General features: G+C 37.0%; 1 protein-coding gene across 2 annotated transcripts; it reads right to left on the reverse strand.

Moving 5' to 3' along the window:
* Nucleotides 1-8,512: 8,512 nt before the first annotated feature.
* GNRHR (gonadotropin releasing hormone receptor) lies at nt 8,513-21,415 on the reverse strand. 2 transcript variants are annotated; one of them, XM_036918123.2, is made up of 3 exons: nt 20,894-21,415; nt 13,211-13,430; nt 8,513-10,959 (listed from the first exon to the last, which is right to left on the reverse strand). In XM_036918123.2, exons 1-3 carry the CDS (start codon nt 21,413-21,415, stop codon nt 10,715-10,717), a joined length of 987 nt encoding a protein of 328 aa, XP_036774018.2. In that variant the 3' UTR covers nt 8,513-10,714. The 2 variants fall into 2 exon arrangements, with proteins under 2 accessions (XP_036774018.2, XP_036774019.2); XM_036918124.2 differs by having other exon boundaries at nt 10,725-10,959; nt 13,211-13,302.
* Between the last annotated feature and the right edge of the window lie 3,744 nt (nt 21,416-25,159).

A 25,159-nucleotide genomic window follows, 5' to 3' on the forward strand; every position in this document is an offset into this window, starting at 1 on the left:
AACTGACTTGCAGTTCAGTTTAGAAGATTCTTCCATTTAGAAGAACCCAGAGGGAAATCCTTTGGAAGGGAATAAACCTTTTCAAAATGTGAATAATTATCTTCTTAAATGGTCTATGAATTAGGATATGTACACATCACCTTTTCCTGAAATACTTTTTAAAAATTGCCTATAGAGCAATAAAGAAACAAATCATCATACATCAATTGAAATATAACTTTCCAACAATATAGTTTATTGTTTGATTAAACTTCTTTTGCAACAGTGACTGGAGATACAGTAAGTTATGCTTCTAAATTTCATCTTGTGACAATGTTGATAGAAAACAGATGACAAACCTAAAAACCTCTAAGTGGGGCTTCAAACCCTTGTGGCTTTCTAGGAAATATACTGTAAATTCATCAGGATCTCTGTCCTTGCTGACAGAATCACAATTTTGTTCATCTTTAAGGCTGCCATGAGTTTCATTGGATCCTAGATTTCTTACCAACCCTAGATACTGAATTATGTTTCTTCTAAAAGAGTCACAATCCCAATCATCTTGCAGCTGATTGGTTTGACTATTGGCATATTTGGCAATTCTGGATAATAAGAAGTGAATAGTAGTCTTATGAATGGGTTACTGAAGAAGATGCTCCCTTTTGATAAGAACAGGCACATCAAGGAAACAATCCCTTTTGTGTCTTTGGACTTGGTCTTGAGGAGGTGACCTTTGCAAAGGTTGTAGGTTCTACCTGACCATGTATCAGGACAAAACTGAGATAAAAAACTGAGATCATGAATATGCCAAAATCCTAAATTCACTGGAGCTCTGAGTCAAATAACCTCTGGACTGTTATGTGGAATAGTGTTTTTTATTAAGCCATGTTTAATTCTATTTCCCGTTCTTGTAGCTTAAAGTATCCTAACTGATAAAGGCAATATTCTTCTCCATCACCTAATAGAAACATTAGGTAAGAAACTGTCTTGCCAATGGATTTCAGCCCCTGTCAAATTCACTACGGATTCAGTGTGACCAAAGAAATGACAGTAGAATGTTCTTGGGGGGAAAGGGTTATTCCCAGCTTTATTTCCACAGTGGCAGGTTAATCACTAGAATCCCATCCACTCAGAGCGAGTTTGCATGCAGCAAGCTGGTGTATGCCTCTGGGCCTCTCTGCCCACACACTGGTCCTCTGGGCCTCTGTCCTCAGTGCTGCCACCACTCCAGCCTCTGCTCTGCTTTCCTGCAGCCTTGCAGCAGTGCCACTGTGTCGCCCAGAGCACTGGGTGTAGCTCTTTAAATAGAGTCAATAGCAACATATTGCCCACATGTGTGTAGTGAGCAAGCCAACCAGGGCCAGGTGAGAATCCTGGTCACAGGAACTTTCATTTTATCCACACTCTACCCCTCCAGGATTCTCTCCTCTCAATCTATGTGCCCTTAGTCCTCTGCAGTGGTCCCTGGGCAAGAAAGCTGGAGCATTGTAACCAAATTCCATAATAACAAGAGAGGCTATGACAATATACAAATAACAAAAATTACAACAAATTACAATACCCTCAAGCCTGAGGAGGTCCATTACCACCAAGTGGTCATCCTGGCTGTACTCAAAGTGAATTAACCAAAAGGACCATGGGTGGACCTTATAATACCCACCTTCTCCAGCTTCTCCAGCAAAAAGTCTTGCAGACACACAGGCCAATCTTGTTGCTTAATCGCTGCCTTCTGCTTCATCCTCAGCAGCCGGAACCACTGCTCTGGTCTCAATTGCCACAGGTCCAGTTCAGTTTCTTTCTGTCTGCTCCTACCTTTTCAAACCAACCCACACCTGGGTCCTTGCAACCTTCACAGGGCCCTTTAAATTCTTCCTTCAAGAAGCAGACCATATTTCCTTTTGTGCTTGAGCCTGAGGATAGAAGCAGAGCATGGAGTGCTCCACAACCTGAGGAGGGGGCTGCACCTCTCCTGAAAGAACCCGCGGTTGCCGAGTCCTTCCAGCTTTCCACTAGATTTCAATCAGATGGGGTCTCAACCAAGAAGGGGCCAATGCCTCCGGCACTGGTAGGGCCTCCACCCCCACCTGTTCATCAAACTCTGCTCCTCCATTTCTGGGGCTGATGGCTCCTCTACATCTTTCTCTTGCCCTATGACATCTGGCAACCTGCGTGCTGCTCTTTCTTGGGCCTCTTCCTTCATCTGCCCCCTGGCACCATGCAGCCTGCACTCCCACACTGCTTCTTCTTGTGCTGCTTCCTCTCATGCCACAGCACTTCGTATTGATGCCATATCAGTCAGCTTTTTCTTGGGGTGAACCCCAGTCCTCCACCCCTTCACAGTACCACATGTCCACAGGGGACACTCAAATGTCTCCCCGTCCATAGGTGCAGCCTGCTGAAACACTCCTTTCATGAGGGCAATCTGTTCTTTTTCCTTGGTCACCAGTGAATCCTGCCGACTATGCCAATTGTCTTGCCAATGGGTTTCAGCCCTGGGCAAGTTCACTATGGATTCAGTGTCACCAAAGAAATGACAGTAGAATGTTCTTGGGCTGAAAGGGTTATACCCAACTTTATTTCCATGGTCGCAGGTTAATTACTAGAATCCCATCCACTCAGAGCGAGTTTGCACACAGCAAGCTGGTCTCTGCCTCTGGGCCTCTCTGCCCGCACGACTATCCTTTGGGCCTCTGACCTTGGCGCTGCCACCACTCCAGCCTCTGTTCTGCTTTCCTGCAGCCTTGCAGCCATGCCACCATGTCACCCAGAGCACTGGGCATAGCTCTTTATATAGAGTCGATAGCAACATACTGCCCACATGTGTGTAGTCATCAAGCCAACCAGGGCCAGGTGAGAATCCTGACCACAGGGACTTTCATTTTATCCACACAAACATATTATTTCTGTACATACAGAGATATCACAAATAATTTTGCAGAACTTTACATATTTCATTTATCTTAGCAAATATATATGAGCATATATAAGATATGTATTATACACATACACACACATACATATAACTATAGTGCAGGTCTTGCTATGCCATTCTTTAGGGTATCTCTGTGTGTACAGAAATAATATAAGACAGAGAGAGTGTACAGTTTGAATATTGGTGAGCATTATGGTAAGCCAAGAACAGAGAAATCATCATTAGTTTTGATAGTAGGCTGATCTTCAGTGACTTTCACAAGAGTTTCAGTAGATTTTATATTCAGGTTAACAGGTGTTGAGGATTAAAAGGGAAGTCAGGAAGAAGAATAATCTGGTGTGGACAACTCTTGAGTTTTCTGTGAAGAATAGAGAAATGTATTTTGTGGGAGGTGGAGCTGAAATTGAATATATAGTTGAGGATTTTTTAAAAATGTGAGATAATAAAGCCTTTTTATATGCCAATGGAATTATTTAGTAGAAAGGGGAGGTTAATGATATAGAAGCGAGAGAGGATAATCTGAAGAATTTAATGTCCTTGAGCTGATTTCTGTCAGTGTCTCACCTGAGGGGGATTGCCCTCAGGCAAATTCACTCTGGATTTGGTGAGACCAAGTCACAACATTAGGGGTAAAAGGGTTTATACCAAGTTTTATTCTCACAGTGGCAGATCGAGTGCTGGAATTACATCTGCCTCTGGGATGTTCACAATCTGTCTCAGTCTCTGACTCCAGGTAGAGCACTGGGTGGAGCTCTTTATATAGTAATACTGACAATAATGGCTTATTGCCAATGGGCGTGTAAGTATTAGCCTACATCAAGTTGTTTAGGTCAGGTGAGGATCCTGGCCATAGGAACTTTCATTTTCCCTACAGTCAGTTTCTGCATTTTTATTTCTTTAGGATTTATTTTCTATTGAATTTGAGAATTCCATTCTGATGGCAGTTGTATTTTGTTAATTAGGTGGTCATAGGATTATTACCCACAAGGGACTTGGGAAGACTTTGTGGAGCTAGTTCCAGGAGCTGCATCTACTGGGGCAAGCAGTTGTAGAGGAGCCATAGAAAATGGAACCTAGAAAGTAGAACATTGATAAATAATGGGAAGTTCAGGAGAGTGACTAGTAATGGGGAAAGAGATGGATGAGAGTACTTGCAAGATGCATCCTATCAGGTAGGTTAGAGCATAATTAGAAACCTACAAAATCATTAGAGATTTTGGTATCCTGACTGGTAGGGATGCCTAAAATCAGATGGCATGTCGACCTCCCCAGTTGAAGTCAGTTTAGGAATGGACTTCAGTCCCAAGAGTGATAGAGAGGCAAGGATAAGCTGGTGAGAAAGGGAGGCCTGCCCAGTTAGAGTACAGTGTAGGCCCTGGAAAAGGACAAAGTCTTACTGAGGCTTCAGGAATGTCGAGAAAGAACTGGGAGCTTGAGGTTGAAACAATATGACAATGTACCCCCCGTCCAGGACCCAGTGATACGGAACAGCTTGCTTACCATAATCACAGTAGCCACATTAGTTTACAATAGAAATAGGTTAAAACATAACTAGCATTCTGTCTGAACCTATAGGAAACTCCCACTGCAACAAGAATAAAACCCTAGACACTGAGACTCCAAGTGGCAGCTGTGCCCCTCCCTGCACCTGTTGGGAGTTCCATACTTTCTCTTACCCTGAGTAAAACTTCCTCTGTAAATCTTCTACCTTTCTTGTTCATGAAGTTCACTCTGACTCCATGAACAAGAGCCCCAGCATCAATGGAACCACATTCTACCAAGTCTAGATTTGAGAGACCACGAAGATAGTGAATTTGGCAAGAAACTAAGACTCTAGTCATTTTACTGGGACCAATGTATAAATTTGGAAAATGGAAAGCAGTCTTAGAAATAATGCAGGGGCTTAGTTCCTATCAGAGGGATTCATGTTTTCTGTTAAAAACAAAAATGTTTTTACATTTTTGAGAGCTCTCTCTGATACGTAATTGGGTATAAAATAAATATCTTGTTAGAATGAGAAAGGAAATCACAGTAAATTACAAAAAAAGCTGACAAATACCACAGACATAAAAAAAATCTACAAAAAAGTAATAATTTTAATCACTTAACATACTCTAAAGTGTTTTTTCCCCTAAATTGTTTTGGCTGCATACTCACTGATTATATCTTAATATGACAATGTCTGATAATATAAAATTATACACAGTTTTAAAAGGTTTCTTTCAATTTCACAATTCTTCATTGGTAATGACATCCTAACATGCAACCAGATACACTGAGATACATAAAACAGGTGTACTCAATGTTGTTAGTATTGCATATGGTTTTGTGTCCTATAAGCACAGGAATTTTGATAAACTATTTCCAGTCAAAAAGAAAAGTGGGGAAGTTTATATTTGTGTATGCTTCATTGTTGATAAATTTCTGAGAGGAGAGAATTTCTATTTTGACTAGGATTTGATGTGGACCAAATATTTTCCTTACACTTTTACCTGCTAAGTAATTCATTTTCTATTATTGTGTAATGAATTACCACAAATAGAGTGAATTAAAACAACACACATTTAATATCTTACAGCTTCAGTGGGTGGAGATTGGGCCCTCTGCTGAGTCTTACCAGGCTGTAATCAAGCTGTTGGCCAGGCTGTGCTTTCATCTGGAGGCTTGACTAAGGAAAAAATCCAATTTCAAGCTTTGTAGGTTGTTTGCAGACTTTATTTCCTTACATCTTTATGACTGAAGGCCCTAGCTTCTTACTGGCTGTCTTTAGGAGGCTACCTTTAGTTCATAGAGGCTTCCCACAATTCCTCTGCAAAGGTAATTAACAGCATGGCTGTTTGCCTCCTCAAGGGAAACATGAGAATTTCTGGGTCCCATTAGCTAAGATGGAGTCTTACACCATGAGATTGTGGAAGTAACATCCCATCAACTTTGCCTTATAAGGTAACCTAATCAAGGGAGTCACCCCATTAGGTTTGCTAGAGGTAAGGCATGATTAGAAGCAAATCTCAGGTTCTATCTGCCCTCAGAGAAGGGATTATAGAAGGTGGGAATTATTGAATATCACTTTAAGGTGTTGTAACCCAAGGGGAAAATGTATTCCCAGCCTGGGGCAAATAAACCTTTGAAGCCAAAATCAGTCAAAGGGAAAAATAAAGTGGGAGAAAGTGGTTTATTGCTGCAAGAAATCATCTGCTCCCACTAGCCCATGTCTCTCCCCAGCCTGGCTGGGAAGAAGCCAAAAAATACTCTCCGTCCCAGTGCCCATTTGCTCTTTCCCCACCCCTTGTAAGCACCTATTGATATAGAGATGGACTACTTCTCTCCATCCCTTGTAAACACCTATTGATATGTGTGGGTAAAATTGCAATATTTCCAGAATCTCTCTCCTGGCTTTAGTGTATCTCCATATCAACAGATGTTGAGAGAGAGAGAGAGAGAGAGAGAGAGATGAGTTTTAAACTTTATTTCTCTCTCTGACTGATTTTGGTTTCAAAGGTATTTTGCCCTGGGATTTCCCTTCCGTGGAGTTACAATATGGAAATGGACTAAAGCCAGGTGAGAGATTCTGGAACTATTGCAGTTTTACTTACAGGTGTACATGCTAAGGACTGGAAGAAATTTTTTGTAGACAAGCTTATGTACATTTTGTACCCTACTTCCCTTCCACTACCAACATAGTTCTGGTGCCAGATACCTAGCCACATCCATATCAAGATATGACCTCTGGCCTTACACTTTCCTGTTACTGTTATGGAAAAACATGAAAAACCTGGACTGGATTGCTGATGGAAGAACGAAGCGGCACTCAGAGGTGTTGGAGTGTTGAGGTTTTATTTTTACACTGGCGGGCTCAGAGGGGAGTAATCTCCCAAGGTCTGAGCCCTGAACAAAGGCAAGGGGAGCAATATAAACTTTTCTGCTTCCGTATCTGCAACATTTCTACATGCACAGCAAGCAAGGGGGAGTGAGTTTAGGGAGTGAGTGCCTGGTAGAGACAGGAGTGTAGGGGAGGGGGTGCAACGGGAGTTTCTGCTGTCTTTGCTAAAGAAGAGAAGCAAAAGGGAGCCACCTGGACTAGATTGCTGACCTTGTAAATGTTTCCCTATCGTTACTATGGCCAGGTAAGTTAGTATGGAGGGAACCAAATTTATTTAGTACTATGCATAGAAGCTTACTGTGATGTTTAGCAGTGTCTTAACTATATATGAAAGCGACTAATAACCATGTAATATCCCTCTAGATTCAATGTAGATCTATTCCTAATTCGACTTTCCCCTTGACTTGATCCTAAAGATATTCATGGCCATTCCAACAGCATATCATCTGACGGGAGATGAGTGACAGAGGCGAAGCAAATGTGAAAAGAGATAGATATAACTAATTGAAATTATAATATCTTATTCTTGTGAATTTTATAAAAACATATGACCCTGTAAAGACATCTTTTCCATTGCCTCAGGGGTTGCTGAATAAGTGAGGAGCTTTGAGGTTGTTTTATGGTAAACTTCATGGGAAATCTGCTTCAGGTTGCCACATATTTTTTTATTAACTTATTTTACAACTATTCTCTGGATATGAAGTTATAGCCAGAATTTTTAAAACTTAGGACACTTTATTAATCAGTGGACTAATTATAAATACAAACAAACAAAAAATAAAGATCAAGATTTCCCAAAAAGTAAATAATTGGGCTGAAGCTACCCTCTGCATTGAATGATGGTTCTGACCACAAGAGTTTAATATGCCTGGATTTAAATTGTGAAAAACAATAAAATCTGTTCTTTCCTTTTAGGGTTACATTTATTAGGCAATTGTTATGTTCTCAAACTGTATTTAGTCTTTATGCTTTGTATTTAAATTGTGTGCTATTTAAACTTTGTTGTATGCATAGTCTTAATTTATTTTGAGGAGTTAATTACTGATAGTGGCAGTTATTGCTGGTTTGTGACCCCCAAAACATTATCTTTCTGCTCTTGCGGAGGGTGGGTGGTGGTAAGAGAGAGAGCAAGAGGAGAGAGAGAAAACTACACAAACACACACACACAAAAGTTATCAGGGAAATTGAGCCCTGTGTCCATAAAATGAAGTTTACCCTTAAGGTGTTTAAGGTGATTCCCTCACATTTGCTAGTGATTAGTTTAGCAGTGGTCATGTGTTCCAATTCTAGCCAGTTTAAGAGGAAGTTCTGAAGCTTCTGGAAAAGAAATGCACAAAGAGAAGCCACCCTTTCTTTGAGACTTAGAATAACAGCAACTAACTTCTAATCATGACAGGAAATTTTTGTGGAAACAGAGAGAATGACTCAAGGCTCTGAATTAAGGAACTCTGCATGCTTACCCCCAGACTTCCTATAACGTAAGATGAAAAAAATGTCTAGTCTGACATTTCTATTACTGCAGAAAGCATTCTGACAGAAACAGCCTTGTGTAAAATAAGGCATGACAAACGCACACACATATAACACTTATTGTGTTTTTCTTCTCATTACAAAAACAATGTATGTTCATTTTATAAGTTTGGAATTACAGGAATTTATAAGAAAGAACATTAAAAAATTAACACTCAGAGGTAACTATAAACACTTTTTAAATATATTCTACTGTTTCTATGCATGGACTTTATAACTCTTAAAATTAGATTAATTGTTTGAAGCTTGATTTTGGGGGGCTTTTTTATTGGAATGCAATTGATATACAGTGTTACATTGGTTTCAGGTGTACAACATAGTGATTTGACAATAATATACATTATTAAATGCTCACCGCAATAAGTGTAGTTGCCATCTGTCAGCATACAAAAATATTAAAAATATTATTGACTATATTCCCTATGCTGTACTTTAATTCCTGTGACTAATAGGAGTAAAGGGAAAGCAGTTGCATTGGAATATAGTTTTGTATATGGACCACAGGTTAAAGACACCTGCATCAAGATTTTGATTAGCCCTTTCATTAATATATCAAAAAAATACCTGAGAACATATCTAAGTAGACAGTTTCTTGAACATGTAAGAGCCAAGCTGACTTAAGTTCATTAAGCACATATCTAATAAAGCTCTTAGATTATATCTTGCATATGTGTGTTATTTTTACCTTTAAATCCAGAAGTAAGAATTGTTACCAGTTTAGGAATAAATGTATAATAAAGAGACTTGGAGAAGATTGGTTTTGTTGTGACTTATTTATATTACTGTGTCATCTAGCACAACTACAAAATCTTGGTGTCAATATGCATGCCTTTAAAATTAACTGAGCATTTAGCACTTTACAAATTTGAGCCTTGTCCAATTCAACTGTAGAGTGGGGGCATGGATTCAATTAAATGTACGAATTTAGTAAAAGAGAAGATATGATATGAATGACAGAGTAGAGGGCAGGAGATCAATGGTGACAGAAATAGGATCAGAGGAGACAGAACTGGAAAATAATCTAGAATGTGGAGCACACACACACCACTACCCACTTAAACTGAAAGTACTGAAAGTAGGAGAGGGGAAAAATATGAAAAGGCCTACCATTAGTCTAATTAGCAATTTACTTTCCATGATTCTACGTGTCCTGGAATATTGGAAATTACCTCTTTTGTGGTACTACATATATCATATGAATACAATGGTGCTTTACCTATTTTTATAAAGAAGTTAAATAATGGTTGAATTTCTTTTAAGTCCCTTATATGCTTTTCTCATTTAATGGATATTACAGTCTCATTATTTTCATGCTCTCCCCCTTTTTATGGAATGGGAAGAAACAGGCCTGAATTAAAAGAAGTATTGTGTTGACGTATTTTAGAAACTGTATCACTTAATATGAACATCAGTAGGTGTTGGTTACACAGAGTTTTTCTTTCTCTTCTGTCTTCTTTGGTCTGTATTACTGAAACTGTAGTTTTCAGAGTTCCTGTTATGTATCAACTATCTTCTAAGTTGTGTATTTGCTTGGTTTCTTATTATTTTTCTCACTGATTTGTGGATTATGAATTTAGTAAAATCAGAAGATAGAAAAAAATCTTTTATATTATACCAGAGGGTAAACATAATGTGTTTAGGTCTTTCTTAATTGTATGTAAAAATAACAAACTCCACAGACCATCTAGCCTAGAGGGATAGATGTTCTAACCCCCATCCAAATCCTAACCCCGCTACAACTTCCCTTTTTATGAAGACACTTCACAGTGAAGGACTATTTTATGTCTCGTCAGTTTGGTGGAGTTGGATGGATGGGGTGTTGGTTGCTGAATACTACGAACTGCAGAAGGCTTCGGAAGCCAAAGTAAAAATAAGGCTCATCATATTTTTTGTAACTACAAGAGGGAAAATTGACCTTATGGGCAGGGGAATTTCTGTCTCTGTGCTCTGTGTATTACTGCAGTATAAGGTTGTAATTGCTGCTAAGCCTCTTGGAATTCTGCAAGGCATGCCTATGTTAAAATTGTATTGTGGTTTCTCAGTCTTATATTTTGGAATTTCTTTGCCTCAAGTCATGGCTCTTTTGAATATTTATATATTATTATACAAGGAGAAAGTGATAAGAAACCCATACAATGTGTTATAGGTGTTTAGAAAGGGCAGCAGTTAATTCAGAAGCTTATTGAGAAATATTTCATAATTTTCCCTGAAGGTTTTCTTTTTCTGGTATTTAAGTCTCTGATAATGTAATTTCTAAAAGAATAGGGATGATAACACAACCTTAATATCTGCCTTGTTTGTATCTAAGTATACTGCAACCTTTGTGTTTATCATTCCCATATGAAGGAGCTTCTTACCTTGCTCTTTACATGACTTCCTCTGTAGTCTATCAACTACATAGAAAAATATCCATATATCAGTGGATCAAAGCATGGATTTAAAAGAGCAAAGAGAAAGAAGAAATGATTTACTGGATCTGAAACCTTGTTTAACATTTCAGGATCAAACCAATACCAAATTCCTAGGACATAGTAAGGAGTCCAGCAGACAGTAAAGGAAATGGCAAATGCAACCGTCATCTCTAGGGTCCTCAGCCGAGCTCTCGGTATATTGTTCTTGGATTGATTCAGTTGTAGTTCTATTGGATAGAGAAAAGATGTTTAAAGACTGGTTTTATCATAGAACCAAAATAGACAAAAGGAAGAGAGAATCATTAATTTAAAATAACGAATATAATGGGTAGAAATTTCCAATAATGATAATTTGTTTGGAAACATGTTTATATTCCAAGTGTTCCACTATGTCACACAGTGAATAGAAAAGTGTAACAATGATAGTACTCTTAAAATTAAGTTTCCACAAAACAAATTGGTATTTGAAAAATGTGGCCACCCAAACTCTTAAAGTATAAATTTTTGAGACTAGACTGAGGTTGAGCTGAGTTGAATTCTGAATTTACATTGAACTCTACTCACTGTCTAGATATCTCTGACAGTAAGGATGATGAAAATCACATATGGATGAAAGTGTGCTGCTCCAAATGATCCTTTCCCATCATATGCCTCTTTCTATGATATCCATAGCAGTTTCACTTTTCATATTTATGCATCCTGTAAATTTTACAGGTTATTTCCTTTTTGAGGACATTCACTGGAACTGTTAGGCAGAATTGCTGACTTCAACAGGTTACCTACATGAAGTTTAAAACTTAGTTCTTAAAAGTAAAAAGGCACAGTTTCAAAGTACTCAAAATCTGTTCTGTTATTTTATAATACAGAATGCCATTTTAAAATTAAGAAAAAGTTCTTCATGCACTGTATTTTTTGAGGGAACTAGGTAATGCCATTCGGAAATGGCACTTTGACAATTTCTTATTCATTAATCATGAAAGAGTGGATATATGGAGGAAAACATTTGCATGCAGGATGTTTTAATTAATTAAATTTTACTAGAAATGTTAAAACAAATAATTTATCGAATATCAACTAGTTAGATTTTTGTCAGACAAACTTAACTACCATTTACCATGTGCCTTGCTATCAACCTTGTTCTTTCCATACATAATTTCTTGTAATCCTAAATATTTGTAAACTTTAGTGATCTGTAAGTAATAAAGAGGTCAACTCGAGTGAGCCCATTAAAAAAATCATATTGGCTTATCTGAATCTGAAAAAAATATTGAAGCTCCTATGACATACAGCATGCTGCCACCTCTTTTGAGATATGATATGTCATTACTGGCTTACTGCTTATTGTAGGACTTTCCTGCTAGACTCCATGAAAGCAGGACTGTTGCTAGGCTGTTTTATTCACCATGGTTTCCACATTTCTCACTGCTTCCAGTAATACTGAGTAGTAAGTACATATTGGTTGGATAAATAAAAGATTAAAAGACTAAATCTGTGTTAGTAACATTTTACTATTGCTCCTTGCCTCTGCTTTTTTGTTCTTCTGCTTTTGCATGGCTCACATTTCTTCAGACTGGTCCCTATTTGGGATCTATCTTTTTATTCTCCATGTGCCCTTCTTAGATATCCCGTATGGAACTGAATTTCTGTAGAATAAAATTTTGAAGGCAACTTGTTTTTGTAGTATTATTTTTAGGAACTATCAAATACCATTTTGTGCTGGCAGCTGGGAACCACCCAAGTATCTGTCATAGGACATCACCATAATTACTTCCTTTGAAAAATATTTGCTAAGAGTAATCACACCATAATAACAAAGATTTTTTTGTTAAGTTGTAGCAGGTATGACTTATGTGCTGCACCGCCAGTAACATGTCTTTTGGATGTCATGCCAAAAAAAAACATGTTTATTTTGTAAATTCATTAATTTTCATTTTTGGGAGTGCCCCAAATTACTTGAAGCAGAAAAGGCACAACCACATCTGTGAAGTTTCAGATGAGAGTCAATTACACATTCTACAGTGTTTCATATACCCGAGAAACACACACAGGTGCTCACACACACACAAGTGTGCATAGTTGTGTGGATATGGGGATTTAATGTGAAATCGAACAGTTTAACAAGTGTACTACTTATCATTTAATGAGGTATACTTTCCTATATTTTAGGAATTCTGTGTTTGGTTTAACGCATTAGCCCAGCATGAACAATTTACCAATGCTTACACTGGCTAAAATAGGGTAATTGTCCTCTCATCTTTAATTCTGCAGTGAGAATTTAGAACACTAGGAAATACTAAATTACCTCATTTGTAAATTGGGGATAATGAGAGCATTACCTCATGGGGTGATTGTGACTATTACAAGAGTTTATATATGTAAATTGCTGAGAACCGTAACTGGCACATAGTACTCCGCTTTGAACATTGCTATTCAAAAACTCTTTACTCACAATTAACACTAAGCCTGAGGAATACATACTGTGAGGATCCTGATGAAGGACTTGAGTTAGGGTGAAGATGATTTTTGCATTGCAGATTAACATGATGAGAAAAGGGATGATGAAGAGGCAACTGAAGGTGAAAAAGTTATAAAAAGCTTGATGCCACCATTGTGGAAAACTGCAGTGTGTTACACACTGAGAGAAACCTCCTGTCTGGCCGGAGCTGTCTGTTAAATGGATCATCCTGAAGATGTATAACTGTAGGAGGAAATAAAAAAAATTAAAAAGTGATATTACTTTTTTCAAGCATTGTTTGCATGTTTTCCTGAACATTTCCTCTTCTGCACTCTGTTTTCTAACATGTTGTTGCCCTCAAGCAACTGCTAAGCTCCTTGACATTATCCTTTCGACATTTCTATGAAAAGTTATAAATGGGTCTTAAAATATATCTGGGTAATATGAATGAACCTATGGGCTTTTGGATATTTTGGACATTATTTCAACCTTGCAGAACAATAATTAACCAAGGATTTATACCTTGTTTATATTTCAGTTTCAGATGTAATTATGCTAAGTAAACTTTTGAAATGGCTTTATTTATCTGCAGCACCTAAAACTGTGTCTAGCATTTATAATGTGCCCCCAAAATACGTATTTAAATTTTATTTTTGAGACAGACAAAAGACATGTCAAAAGGCATGAACAGACAGTTCATACAAAGAGATATAACAATTGCCCTTCGGCATATGAAAGGATATTCAACCTCACCCATGATAAGAGAAATGCCTCCACTGAGGTGTCATTTTACACTATCAAGATTGTCAAAAATTAAAAAGAATAGCAACACACTCTCATTCAAGACTTTGGGGAAAGAGGGACTTCCATACATTGCTAGCAGGAATGCAAATTGGCACAAACATATGGAGGGGAATTTGGCAATAACTATCATAACTACATATGCATTTACTGTTGACACAGCTATCTGACATCCAAGAATTTACCCTGAAGATTCACCCCTACCTTCATTATATGAAAATACATATATACAAGGTTATTCATTGATGTGTTATTTGTAATTGGAAAACATTGAAAATATCTAAATACTGATTCATAGAACAGCAGCAGCATAAATTATGGTGGACCACACAACAGAGTGCTCTGCAGCTATGAAGAAAAATAAGGAACATCTCTGTGTATATGCATGTGTATATATACTTGTGTGTGTGTGTTTATTTTCTAGCTCTGTTTGCTGAGAGAGCCTGGGAACAATAACATCCTAGTACATTCAGCACTCTAGTAGCCAGTATATAGATCTTGTTTTCTAAACTTTCTCTGCCAAAAGGAACCACAGCTCATTGGAGAAGTGGGGGATTCCAGGGCTGGGGTAGGCAAATTACAATATGTGTTTGGAACAACTTGTGGCCAAATGCCAGCAAGTGCCAAGGAATGTGAGAAGAGCATGTCAGAAGAGCTCAGTAGCCAGCATGGAAGAGCTCCCACTGGCCACATCTGGAAAAGAAAAACTGATAAAGGATAAACTATTGAATAAAGAATTCATGAGTCCATGCTGACATAAATTACAAACAACAGCAAATAAATGACGAGAGGGAAAGGCTCTTTGTTACTGTAGAAATAAAACCTACTAGTAAATGTAAAAGGAAAAATGGAAGTAGTGATTACCAAATTAGTAATCACCACAATAATAAGTGATTCAGGCAAGAATCATCAATAGATGCTAAAAATATGGGTGGAAGTTTGAGGAAAACAAAATACTTACATCATCTCAAAGTGTTTACCTATAAAGCATTTAACTATTATAAAGAGTATACTAGTAACTTCACAGGAGAGAAATACATGAAGAATTAAATTAACATTGCCAGTAATGGGACTGATTGACTGCTTCTGCTTCCTTACATAATACATTGAGAGAAGAACTCAGCATCTCTTTGGTATTTCTTCTATAAATGTGTAACCTGAATTTGACTGTGAGAAGACATCAAACTCAAACAGGGGGCATTCTACAAAATAGCTGGTGAGCACTCTTCAACAATGTCAGTGTCATGAAATAAAAGAAAGACCAAGGAATAGTTTCAGTAAAGGAGACTGAAGAGACATAGTAACTGAATCCACCATGTCATCCTGGATTTTATTTGGTTAAAAAGGACATTATTGGGACAACTGGTGAGATGTGAATAAGGTATATAAATTAAATAATAGTATTACATCAGTGCTAGTTTCTTGAGTTTGATACTTGTACTGTGGTTATATGTGAGTACAAAACACATGGAAGTATTGAAAGGGACATTATTTCTGAACTCTTAAACAATTCAGAAAAAAAGATATAAGAGAATAAAGCACATAAGCAAATGTAGGAAAATGTTACTATTTGGGGAAGCAAAGGAAATGGTATTCCAGAAATCTTTATATGATTCTTGTAACCTTTCTCCAAGTGTGTAGTTATGTTTTAAAGAGAAGCACAAATTGAAGAAACCACTAAGGAAACACTGCAAATAGTTTTCAAAAACAACTCATGGACAACTATTCACTTTTTCCCCATTCATCAAGCACACTTCTTTCCTACTCCTTTCCAAGCTTTTCTACTGAGAAACTTTATTTTATTATGAAACATTATTTTAAAAAAAAGGTAAGAGTGCCCACGCACATTAAAACTGAGAGCAAGCAAATTCAAACGAAAATTTGTTTAAAGCAAGTGAGGGGCTGTATTCCTTTTTAAACTTTTTGATTGAATTACTAAACCCGAATTTAATTTAATTTACTCAGCGTTCCAGGATTTCTTTCCTTTTGAGGGTGATGAAATGGGAGTGGAGTATGTGTTAACACAACGGATCTTTATTTCCTTTCTTCTCTTGTAGAGAAGAAAAAATTTAAGAAAATGTAAATGTTATAATAAACAAACAATAAAAGTTAAATATAATGTAAATATAAGTAATATAATATAAAATATAATCCTGAATCTTTTTTTTGTAATTAAAATGTTGATTTTCAGTTTCAAATCTTGTTTCAAAGGCAAAAACGAATTTAAAATTAATCCACTAGAGGGCGCGCAATGATCATATCATCAAACACGCATGCTTTTAGTTAGAATTTTATAATACAGACTGCCCCTTTTTCCACATTACAAAGTAATTCTTTCAGTTTTCCATACTTCTTTGCACTCTAACCTTATTTAAAGTTCAGTTTTGAATTTGACCCAACAGATGTGAATTGAACTCTTTGTAATACTTCACACAGAACGTAAGAGGCTTCTATTTAAAATCTTTACAGCTTCTCACCTCGTACCCCAACTGGACTTGGAACCAGATGACCCGAGTTTGAGTTTCTGCTCTACACTGGTTACATTTTCATTTTAATATTTCATGTCTTTAAGCCATAAGGATGAAATTGTCAATGAAAATACTGTGATTTGTGTTAACGGTTATTGTCTTTATTTAATAAATGCTTATTTCTTAAACAACTCCTTGGTCAAACCACATACTGGATATTTGCTGTTAGGAAAGATGAACCAAATATACCTTGCTGTCAGGGAATTTAAAATTTGGTAGGGGAGACATAGCATGTATGTGACAGCTGTTATAAAAGGAAGACTGTAGTAAGTTATGCAACAGCAGTGTAGTAACGTGCTACAGAAATGCAGAATCTTATTTGCCCATCAACTAATTTGTTTCAGGCTTGGTTCAGTTTATTTTGTGCTCTAAGGCCATGATAATTTCAGTGCTTAATATAGGATCTACTTTACTTACAGGATTTTTTTTTGTCCTTGGATTATATTTCTTTAATTTCTTTATATTTCTCCTCTTTCATCCTGGGCCCCAGTTATCATCAGTGCTTGCTTTATTTTGTCATAAACAAGAGCAATCTGTTTCCATCTTCACAGTCAATTGCAGGTGCTGATTCCTTGTTAGAACATATTTTTAACCCTCACCTTAACCCACACTAATTATACCATTGCCTAATGTTTTCCAAAGGTAATTATCTTTAGATGATATGCTTCAGTTTCCTCATCTATAAAATGCAGATATTAACAGTATTTACCTCTAGGGGCTGTCAAGACAATTAAATGAGTTAATACTTGCAATGCACTTAAGAGTAATGCCTGGCACACAGCACTATATTAATTATATCCATAATTATAAAAATTTTAAGGCATAGACTTGTAAATATATATCTATGTATTTATTTATACATTTATAAATGTACAGCCCATATTTTTTCCTGATGTATCTGCCTTTCTTTTATCCAGTCTCCTACAAGAACGAAGGAAATAGAGAATATTGCCTAGCATGGTATAGTATATTAGTTAAAAGCTCTGGGAATGGGGTTAACAGGGTGAGCTGACACCTTACTAGGTGGTAATCTTGGGCATGCTATATGACATTTTTAACCTTAGTTTCTTCATGACTAAAATGAGGATGATAATTTTATCTAATTTATAGGATTGTTGGGAACCTTACATGAAATAATGCATGTAAAAGCATTTAGCACAATTCTTGGCACATATTTATGTCCTCAACAACTCATATTTATCATTATTATCATCACTGTTATTGTTGTTTCTGCTATTAGTATGCTGGTACTATCTTTGTGGCATATTTATTTATTGTACATTTGTGGTGAGGATTTGTTGCATTTATATTGCTTGTCAAGTTCAGAAGTGTAGATTCTCTGTGTGTCAAGGCAAACCTCTTCAGACCACAAATCTTTACAAGTCTAAAAGGTGGCTCATACATCTTTGTTTGCAGGCCTAGGTTAACTATGGGCCTAGGTTAACAAAATCTAGTGCTCCATATGAATACAGATAAACTGGTGGTGTGAATTCGTTCTGCAAATAATCTGCTACCCTGGAATTCTTGTGGCCTCAGATGAGGTCATTGGAAACCATATGATTTTTAGTTAGTTACGGACACACCTAATTCAGGAAATGTTTTCCCCTCAACACGCACTTACCAGCCTAACCACAGTCTTAAATCAGATCTATCACGTATGTTTGTTGCACACTTCTCTCTTTCTGTCTCCCTCTCCTTGTCTCCCTCTTCTTTCCTTCCTTCCTTCCTTTCTTATGCTACTTTTAGAAATGATACCTCCGAGATGTGAATTATTATGCACTGGCACAAGTTTTTGTTTGAAAATATCCTTTCTGATACCTCCCTAGGCCCCAACCTAATCACCTCCTTGCCAGATGATCTGAATAGTCTTGTCTCTTCCTACTCTATTTGGGTCTATGTAAATTTTCTTACAATAGTTTCATTAAAAAAATCATTTTATTCCTTACACAGGATTTACAAGGGCTATGTGGCTTCCACGTTAATTTCTGAATTTCTTCTGGCAGTCAATGTCTTTTATAATGTAAGTCCATTATACCTCTCATCATTGACTCATTGGTTCATTTTTTGTTCATTATTCATTTTGCTTCTTTTAAAGTAGAAGTTGAATGATTCATTTGATTCTGAAGAGAAACTAGAGTATCCAAACACATTACATTTCTATTTTTGCTAATATCTTATTAGGTACCATGAACATTAAGTTGAACACAACAGAGCCTCTACCATTTAACAATGTATTTTGTAATGGTAAAGACCGGGAAACAAACATATAATCACAATGTTTTATGACAAATAAATACTATGCTAGGAGGTTGAAGAAAAGGGAATCACCACTGATCCAATTTCCTGTTAGTCCCAACTCTAAATTTTTCATTTCAGCCAAATAAATCTATGAAAATTAATCACAGGTATCAGTCTTTGCTGAAAAATATATGTGATCCTTCATTAATATTGCTCCATACAAATCTTTAAAATTCTACTTATTTTACTTTCATCCTAAAACCTTCTTCACCATTTCAGCACATACTCATCTCTCCTACTTCTTTCAAGAGGTTTACAAAATTTTCAGCATATAGTTGCATTTGTTGTATGTTTTGTCTCCACAACTGAATAACATTTTCTTTGAGGGCTGTTCCTTTGTTTCATGAATACCAGGCCCAGTGTTAGGAGCCTAGCTAGCTTGTGCTTATCTTCTCTAAGAAAACCAATGAACCAGCAATACTCATATTTAAAAGAAAAAAACCCAGAAAATTTCAGGGCATAAGCCTTCCCTAAATAACCTCATTTCAAGTCATATTTTCTAAACCTATTCTTGAATATTCAGTCATTGTGAGAATTATTGCAATATGTTTTTCTCCAGGGAAATCAAAGCATTTTAGTTTTTCCCATTTCTCCTGCAATAAAACACACACTAATTAAATATATCTAATATCCAACAAATATTAGTTAAATGAGGAATTGGTAGGAAATTTTTACTCAGCTTTCTTATGTCTTGCACTATTTAATGAGTTCTGCATGGCAGTTTTTTCCCATAACCCTCTGGCCAGTTTAGAATGTCTAGATAAACCATCTGTGGTGGCAAAATTTTGGAGGATTCTGGTTAACTCTGTCTTTACTCCTTAATGAATATTTGTATTTTGGGTTCATCACACAGAGTATTAACAAGTATAACGATGTGTTCATTTGTTATTAAAGGATCTTTTCTGTTTGCAAAAATGTGTCCTTTTCTTCAGACAGCTAATTGTTGAAAAAGGTAGATTCTGCAGGTCAATTAACCAGGTTGCCTCTGATGAAGACAATCTGGAGAGATATCTGCCTTCTATATGAGCAGGCCTGTGCCTACTCCAACTATTTTACAGTTTTGCTAATAGCCAGTTGCAGTCTAATCTACCTCCAGGAAAGTTCAAGTCAACCTCAGGGAAATATTCAAATTTACCAAAGTCCAAGACTTCCCATTTCCTCTCTTCTTTCAATCCCACCCAGCTGCAAGCTGCAGAACAACATACTAATCAAGAATAATTCTCTCTAAGCGTCAGTGACAGAATTCTTGAAGTTTTCATTCAAAATTCCCAAATAATAGAAGTTATACTTTCTACCTATGAAAATTTTACAGTTCTGAAAGAATCCTTCAATTTTGACATCAACCATAGCAAAAGGAGAAATGGACGGAATAGTAAGGTAGAGATGAGGTCAAGTTTGCATTTTGGGGGAGCATTTCCTATGTACCGGAGATCATGCTAGACACTTTAATGCATCATTCATTTAATCATTACAAAAGCTGCATAAAGCAAGCATTACCTCCATTTTATAAATGAAGGCACTGAAACCCAGAGAGGTTAAGGCATTTGCCCACAGTAACAGACACAGGATTCAATGAAAGTTATTTGAGTAGTATCATGAGTGAATTTTAAATTCAAAATTAAGCTTCAAGTGTCCTTCTTCACTTAGGAAAAATGTTTTGAAACCAGGCCATCTGCTGAGGTACTACGGTTACAGTTGGCCCTCAGAATGTGTTTGGCGTGCTCTGTTTTAGCACTCTGTTGGATTAAGAGGCAGAAAACAAGTTCACCTTGATCTTTCTTATTAAAAATAAAATATCTCAGGGACAAAATTTGACATAAATCTAAACTGGTGACATTTCCAGCTAAAGAAGGCAGAAATAAAATGGGACTTTGGTCTCGATTACAATAAAATGTCAGTAGTGTCAGAAACACAAGTCCTGAAGCTCTGCCAGTGGGGAAGGATGGCAAACAGTGATGCTGATTGATTTCCAGAGCATCTCTTAAAGGTAACACAATATTGCCTTTGACATACAATAATACAATACCCAGTTTAGGTAGGAAATTTCTATATTCTAACAAATCCTGGATAATGGTTTACCTGTGGTCCAGCAAAGATGCTGCTGAGGAGCCAGGCCACGCCGATCATGGACTGTCCGAGCTTGCTGTTGCTTTTCACAGCTAGCGGCCTTGTGATGGCCAGGGAGCGGTCCAGGCTGATCACTACCATCATGAAGGCTGGGGTGTACATGGAGAAAAGCTTCAGATAGCTGAGCACTTTGCAGAGGAGCTCTCCAGCATACCACTGCACTGTAATGTTCCATATTCCGTCCAACGGCATGACAATCAGAGTCTCCAACAGGTTGGCTAAGGTCAGATGTTTTAAAAGCACTTTCATTCTTGAGAGCTTTTTCCCTTTCTCTTTCTTCTGAGTCCACTTCTGAAGTTTCAGCAAGAAAGAGGCATTAAAAGTTGTGGAGAGTAGGAAAAGGAAGAAAGTAACTGTCACTCGGATCTTGCCAGATAAGGTCAGGGTGGGGAGGTTGCTCTGCATCAGCGGGAGGCTGCTGTTGACGGCTGAGCAGTGGTGGTGACTCTGTTCCCGAGGGGCACTGTTTGCCATCCTTCCCCACTGGCTAAGCTTCAGGACTTCTGTTTCTGACACTACTGATATTTTATTGTAATTGAACCCAAAGTCCCATTTTATTTCTTTAGATGGAAACGTCACCGGTTATATTTATGTCAAATTTTGTCCCTGAGATATCTTATTTTTAATACGAAAGACCAAGGAGAACTTGTTTTCTGGCTTATAATCCAACAGAGTGCTAAAACAGAGCATGCCAAACACATGCTGAGGGCCACTTGTAACCGTAGTACCTCAGCAGATGGCCTGGTTTCAAAACATTTTTCCTAAGTGAAGAAGGACACTTGAAGCTTAATTTTGAATTTAAAATTCACTCATGATACTACTCAAATTACTTTAATGAATAGATTTTCTAAGAACTACTGTTAGTGTTCTGTCCAAGAGATGCAAAATGAAAATGAAGAAAAATATTAAAGAACATGATCTACTTAAAATCTCGTTTTAAGAAATAAATACATTTATCAAAAACATTTTTCTTTTTCAATCACACACTGCTGTGCCTTTGAACCCTAGAAAAATACACTAAAAACCATCCTCCACAAAACACTGAATTCATACTTTAATAGAATTACTTTCATCTAATACAAATTGGACTGCATTCATGGTCAGATTATCCATGCTTATAATGAAATGGTGAATTTTATTACTGCCTTACTTTTATAATTGTCTAAATATTGTACTTGCTCTTATTGTACATTATAGCATAGAGTAACTAGATACAAGGGTGAATACTGTATAAATGCCGTAACCACTTTATGTATGTTTATATGTAATATGCATATTTGCTTGTATTTCTTCATATGTTATCTGATTATTTAACAGTAGCGCCACTTTAGAAACTTAGTGTTGCGGCTTTGACAATCATGGTGAGTGCTTGATATTATGACCCAGTACTGGTATGGCTTACATTGCAATTCATTAAATCATCAGCATGATTTGTCTTATGTCAACTAGTTTGCTTTTCTGGCAGCCAAAGCAGGAGTCAGGTTAAGAGTAAAGGCAGCTCTTTTGACTTAGATGGTTCATTCTTGATTTTTTATTCTTTTATTTTTTATTTTGGTATCATTAATATACAGTTACATGAGCAACATTGTGGTTACTAGGTTCCCCTCATTATCAAGTCCCCACCACATACCCCATTACAGTCACTGTCCATTAGTGTAGTAAGATGCTATAGTCACTACTTGTCTTCTCTGTGCTATACTGCCTTCCCTGGGCTCCCCCTACATTATTCGTGCTAATCATAATGCCTCTTAATCCCCTTATCTCTTCCTTACCTCCACCCTCCCGAGGCCCTTTCCCTTTGGTAACTGTTAGTCCATTCTTGGGTTCTGTGAGTCTGCTACTGTTTTGTTCCTTCAGTTTTTGCTTTGTTCTTATACTTCACAGATGAGTGAAATCATTTGGTACTTGTCTTTCTCCGCCTGGCTTATTTCACTGATTATAATACCCTCTAGCTCCATCCATGCTATTGCAAATGGTAGGATTTGTTTTCATCTTATGGATGAATAATATTCCATTGTGTATATGTACCACATCTTCTTTATCCATTCATCTACTGATGGAAACTTAGGTTGCTTCCATTTCGTGGCTATTGTAAATAGTGCTGTGATAAACATAGGGGTGCATATGTCTTTTTTAAACTGGGCTCCTGCATTTCTAGGGTAAATTTCTTGGAGTGGAATTCCTGCATCAAATGGTATTTCTATTTTGAGTTTTTTGAGGAATCTCCATACTGCTTTCCACAATGGTTGAACTAATTTACATTCCCACCAGCAGTGTAGGAGGGTTCCCCTTTCCCCACATCCTCGCCAACATTTGTTGTTGTTTGTCTTTTGGATGGTGGTCATCCTTACTGGTGTGAGATGATATTTCACTGTGGTTTTAATTTGCATTTCTCTGATGATTATTGATGTGGAGCATCTTTTCATGTGAATTGTTGGCCATCTTAATTTCTTCTTTGGGAAGTGTCTGTTCAGCTCCTCTGCCCATTTTTTAATTGGCTTATTTGCTTTTTGTTTGTTGAGGTGTGTGAGCTCTTTGTATATTTTGGATGTAAATCCCTTATCAGATATGTGGTTTATGAATATATTCTCCCATACTGTAGGATGCCTTTTTGTTCTTCTGATTGTGTCCTTTGCTGTACAGAAGCTTTTTAGGTTGATATGGATCCACTTGTACATTTTTGGTTTTGTTTCCCTTGCCCGGGGAGATACATTCATGAAGAAGTCACTCATGTTTATATTCAAGAGAGTTTTGGCTATGTTTTCTTCTAAGAGTTTTATGGTTTCAGGTCTTTGAACCATTTCGAGTTTACTTTTGTGTATGGAGTTATACAGTAATCCAGTTTCATTCTCTTACATGTAGCTCTCCAGTTTGGTCAATACCAGCTGTTGAAGAGGCTGTCATTTCCCAATTGTATATCCATGGCTCCTTTATCATATATTAATTGACTATATATATTTGGGTTAATATCTGGACAATATATTTTGTTCTACTGGTCTATGGGTCTGTTCTTGTGCCAGTACCAAATTGTCTTGATTACTCTGGCTTTGTAGTAGAACTTGAAGTTGGGAAGTGAGATCTCCCCTGCTTTATTATTCCTTCTCAGGATTGTTTTGGCTATTTGGGGTCTTTTGTGGTTCCATATGAAATTTAGAACTATTTGTTCCAGTTCATTGAAGAATGTTGTTGGTATTTTGATAGGATTGCATTGAATCTGTAGATTGCTTTAGGTGGGATGGCCATTTTGACAATATTAATTCTTCTGACCCAAGAGCATGGGATGAGTTATCATTTACTAGTACTCTCTTTAATTTTTCTTAAGAGTGCCTTGTAATTTTCAGGGTATAGTTCTTTCACTTCCTGGTTAGGTTTATTCCTAGGTATTTTATTCTTTTTGATGCAGTTGTGAATGGAATTGCTTTCCTGATTTCTCTTTCTGCTAGTTCATCCTTATTGTATAGGAATGCAACAGATTTTTGTGTATTAATTTTGTATCCCACAACTTTGCTGAATTCAGATATTAGCTCTAGCAATTTTGGAGTGGATTCTTCCAGGTTTTTTATGTACAATATCATGTCATCTACAAACAGTGACAGTTTGACTTCTTCCATATCAATCTGGATGCCTTCTATTTCTTTGTGTTGTCTGATTGCCATGGCTAGGACTACAGTACTATGTTGAATAAAAGTGGGGAGAGTGGGCATCCTTGTCTTGTTCCTGATCTTAGAGGAAAAGCTTTCAGCTTCTCACTGTTAAGTATAATGTTGTCTTTGTGTTTGTCATATATGACCTTTATTATGTTGAGGTACTTGCCCTCTATACCCATTTTGTTGAGAGTTTTTATTATGAATGGATGTTGAATTTTGTTCAATGCTTTTTCAGCATCTTTGGAGATGATCATGTGGTTTTTGTCCTTCTTTTTGTTGATGTGGTGGATGATGTTGATGGATTTTTGAAGGTTTTACCATCCTTGCATCCCTGGGATGAATCCCACTTGATCATAGTGTGTGATCCTCTTGATGTAGTTTTGAATTCGGTTTGCTAATATTTTGTTGAGTATTTTTGCATCTATGTTCATCAGGGATATTGGTCTGTACTTTTCTTTTTTTGTGGTGTTTTTGCCTCATTTTGATATTTGAGTGATGCTGGCTTCATAGAATGAGTTTGTAAGTATTCCTTCCTCTTCTATTTTTTTGGAAAATTTTAAGGAGAATGGGT

Source organism: Manis pentadactyla, chromosome 5, assembly GCF_030020395.1.
Source record: "Manis pentadactyla isolate mManPen7 chromosome 5, mManPen7.hap1, whole genome shotgun sequence".
Classification (NCBI taxonomy): domain Eukaryota; kingdom Metazoa; phylum Chordata; class Mammalia; order Pholidota; family Manidae; genus Manis; species Manis pentadactyla.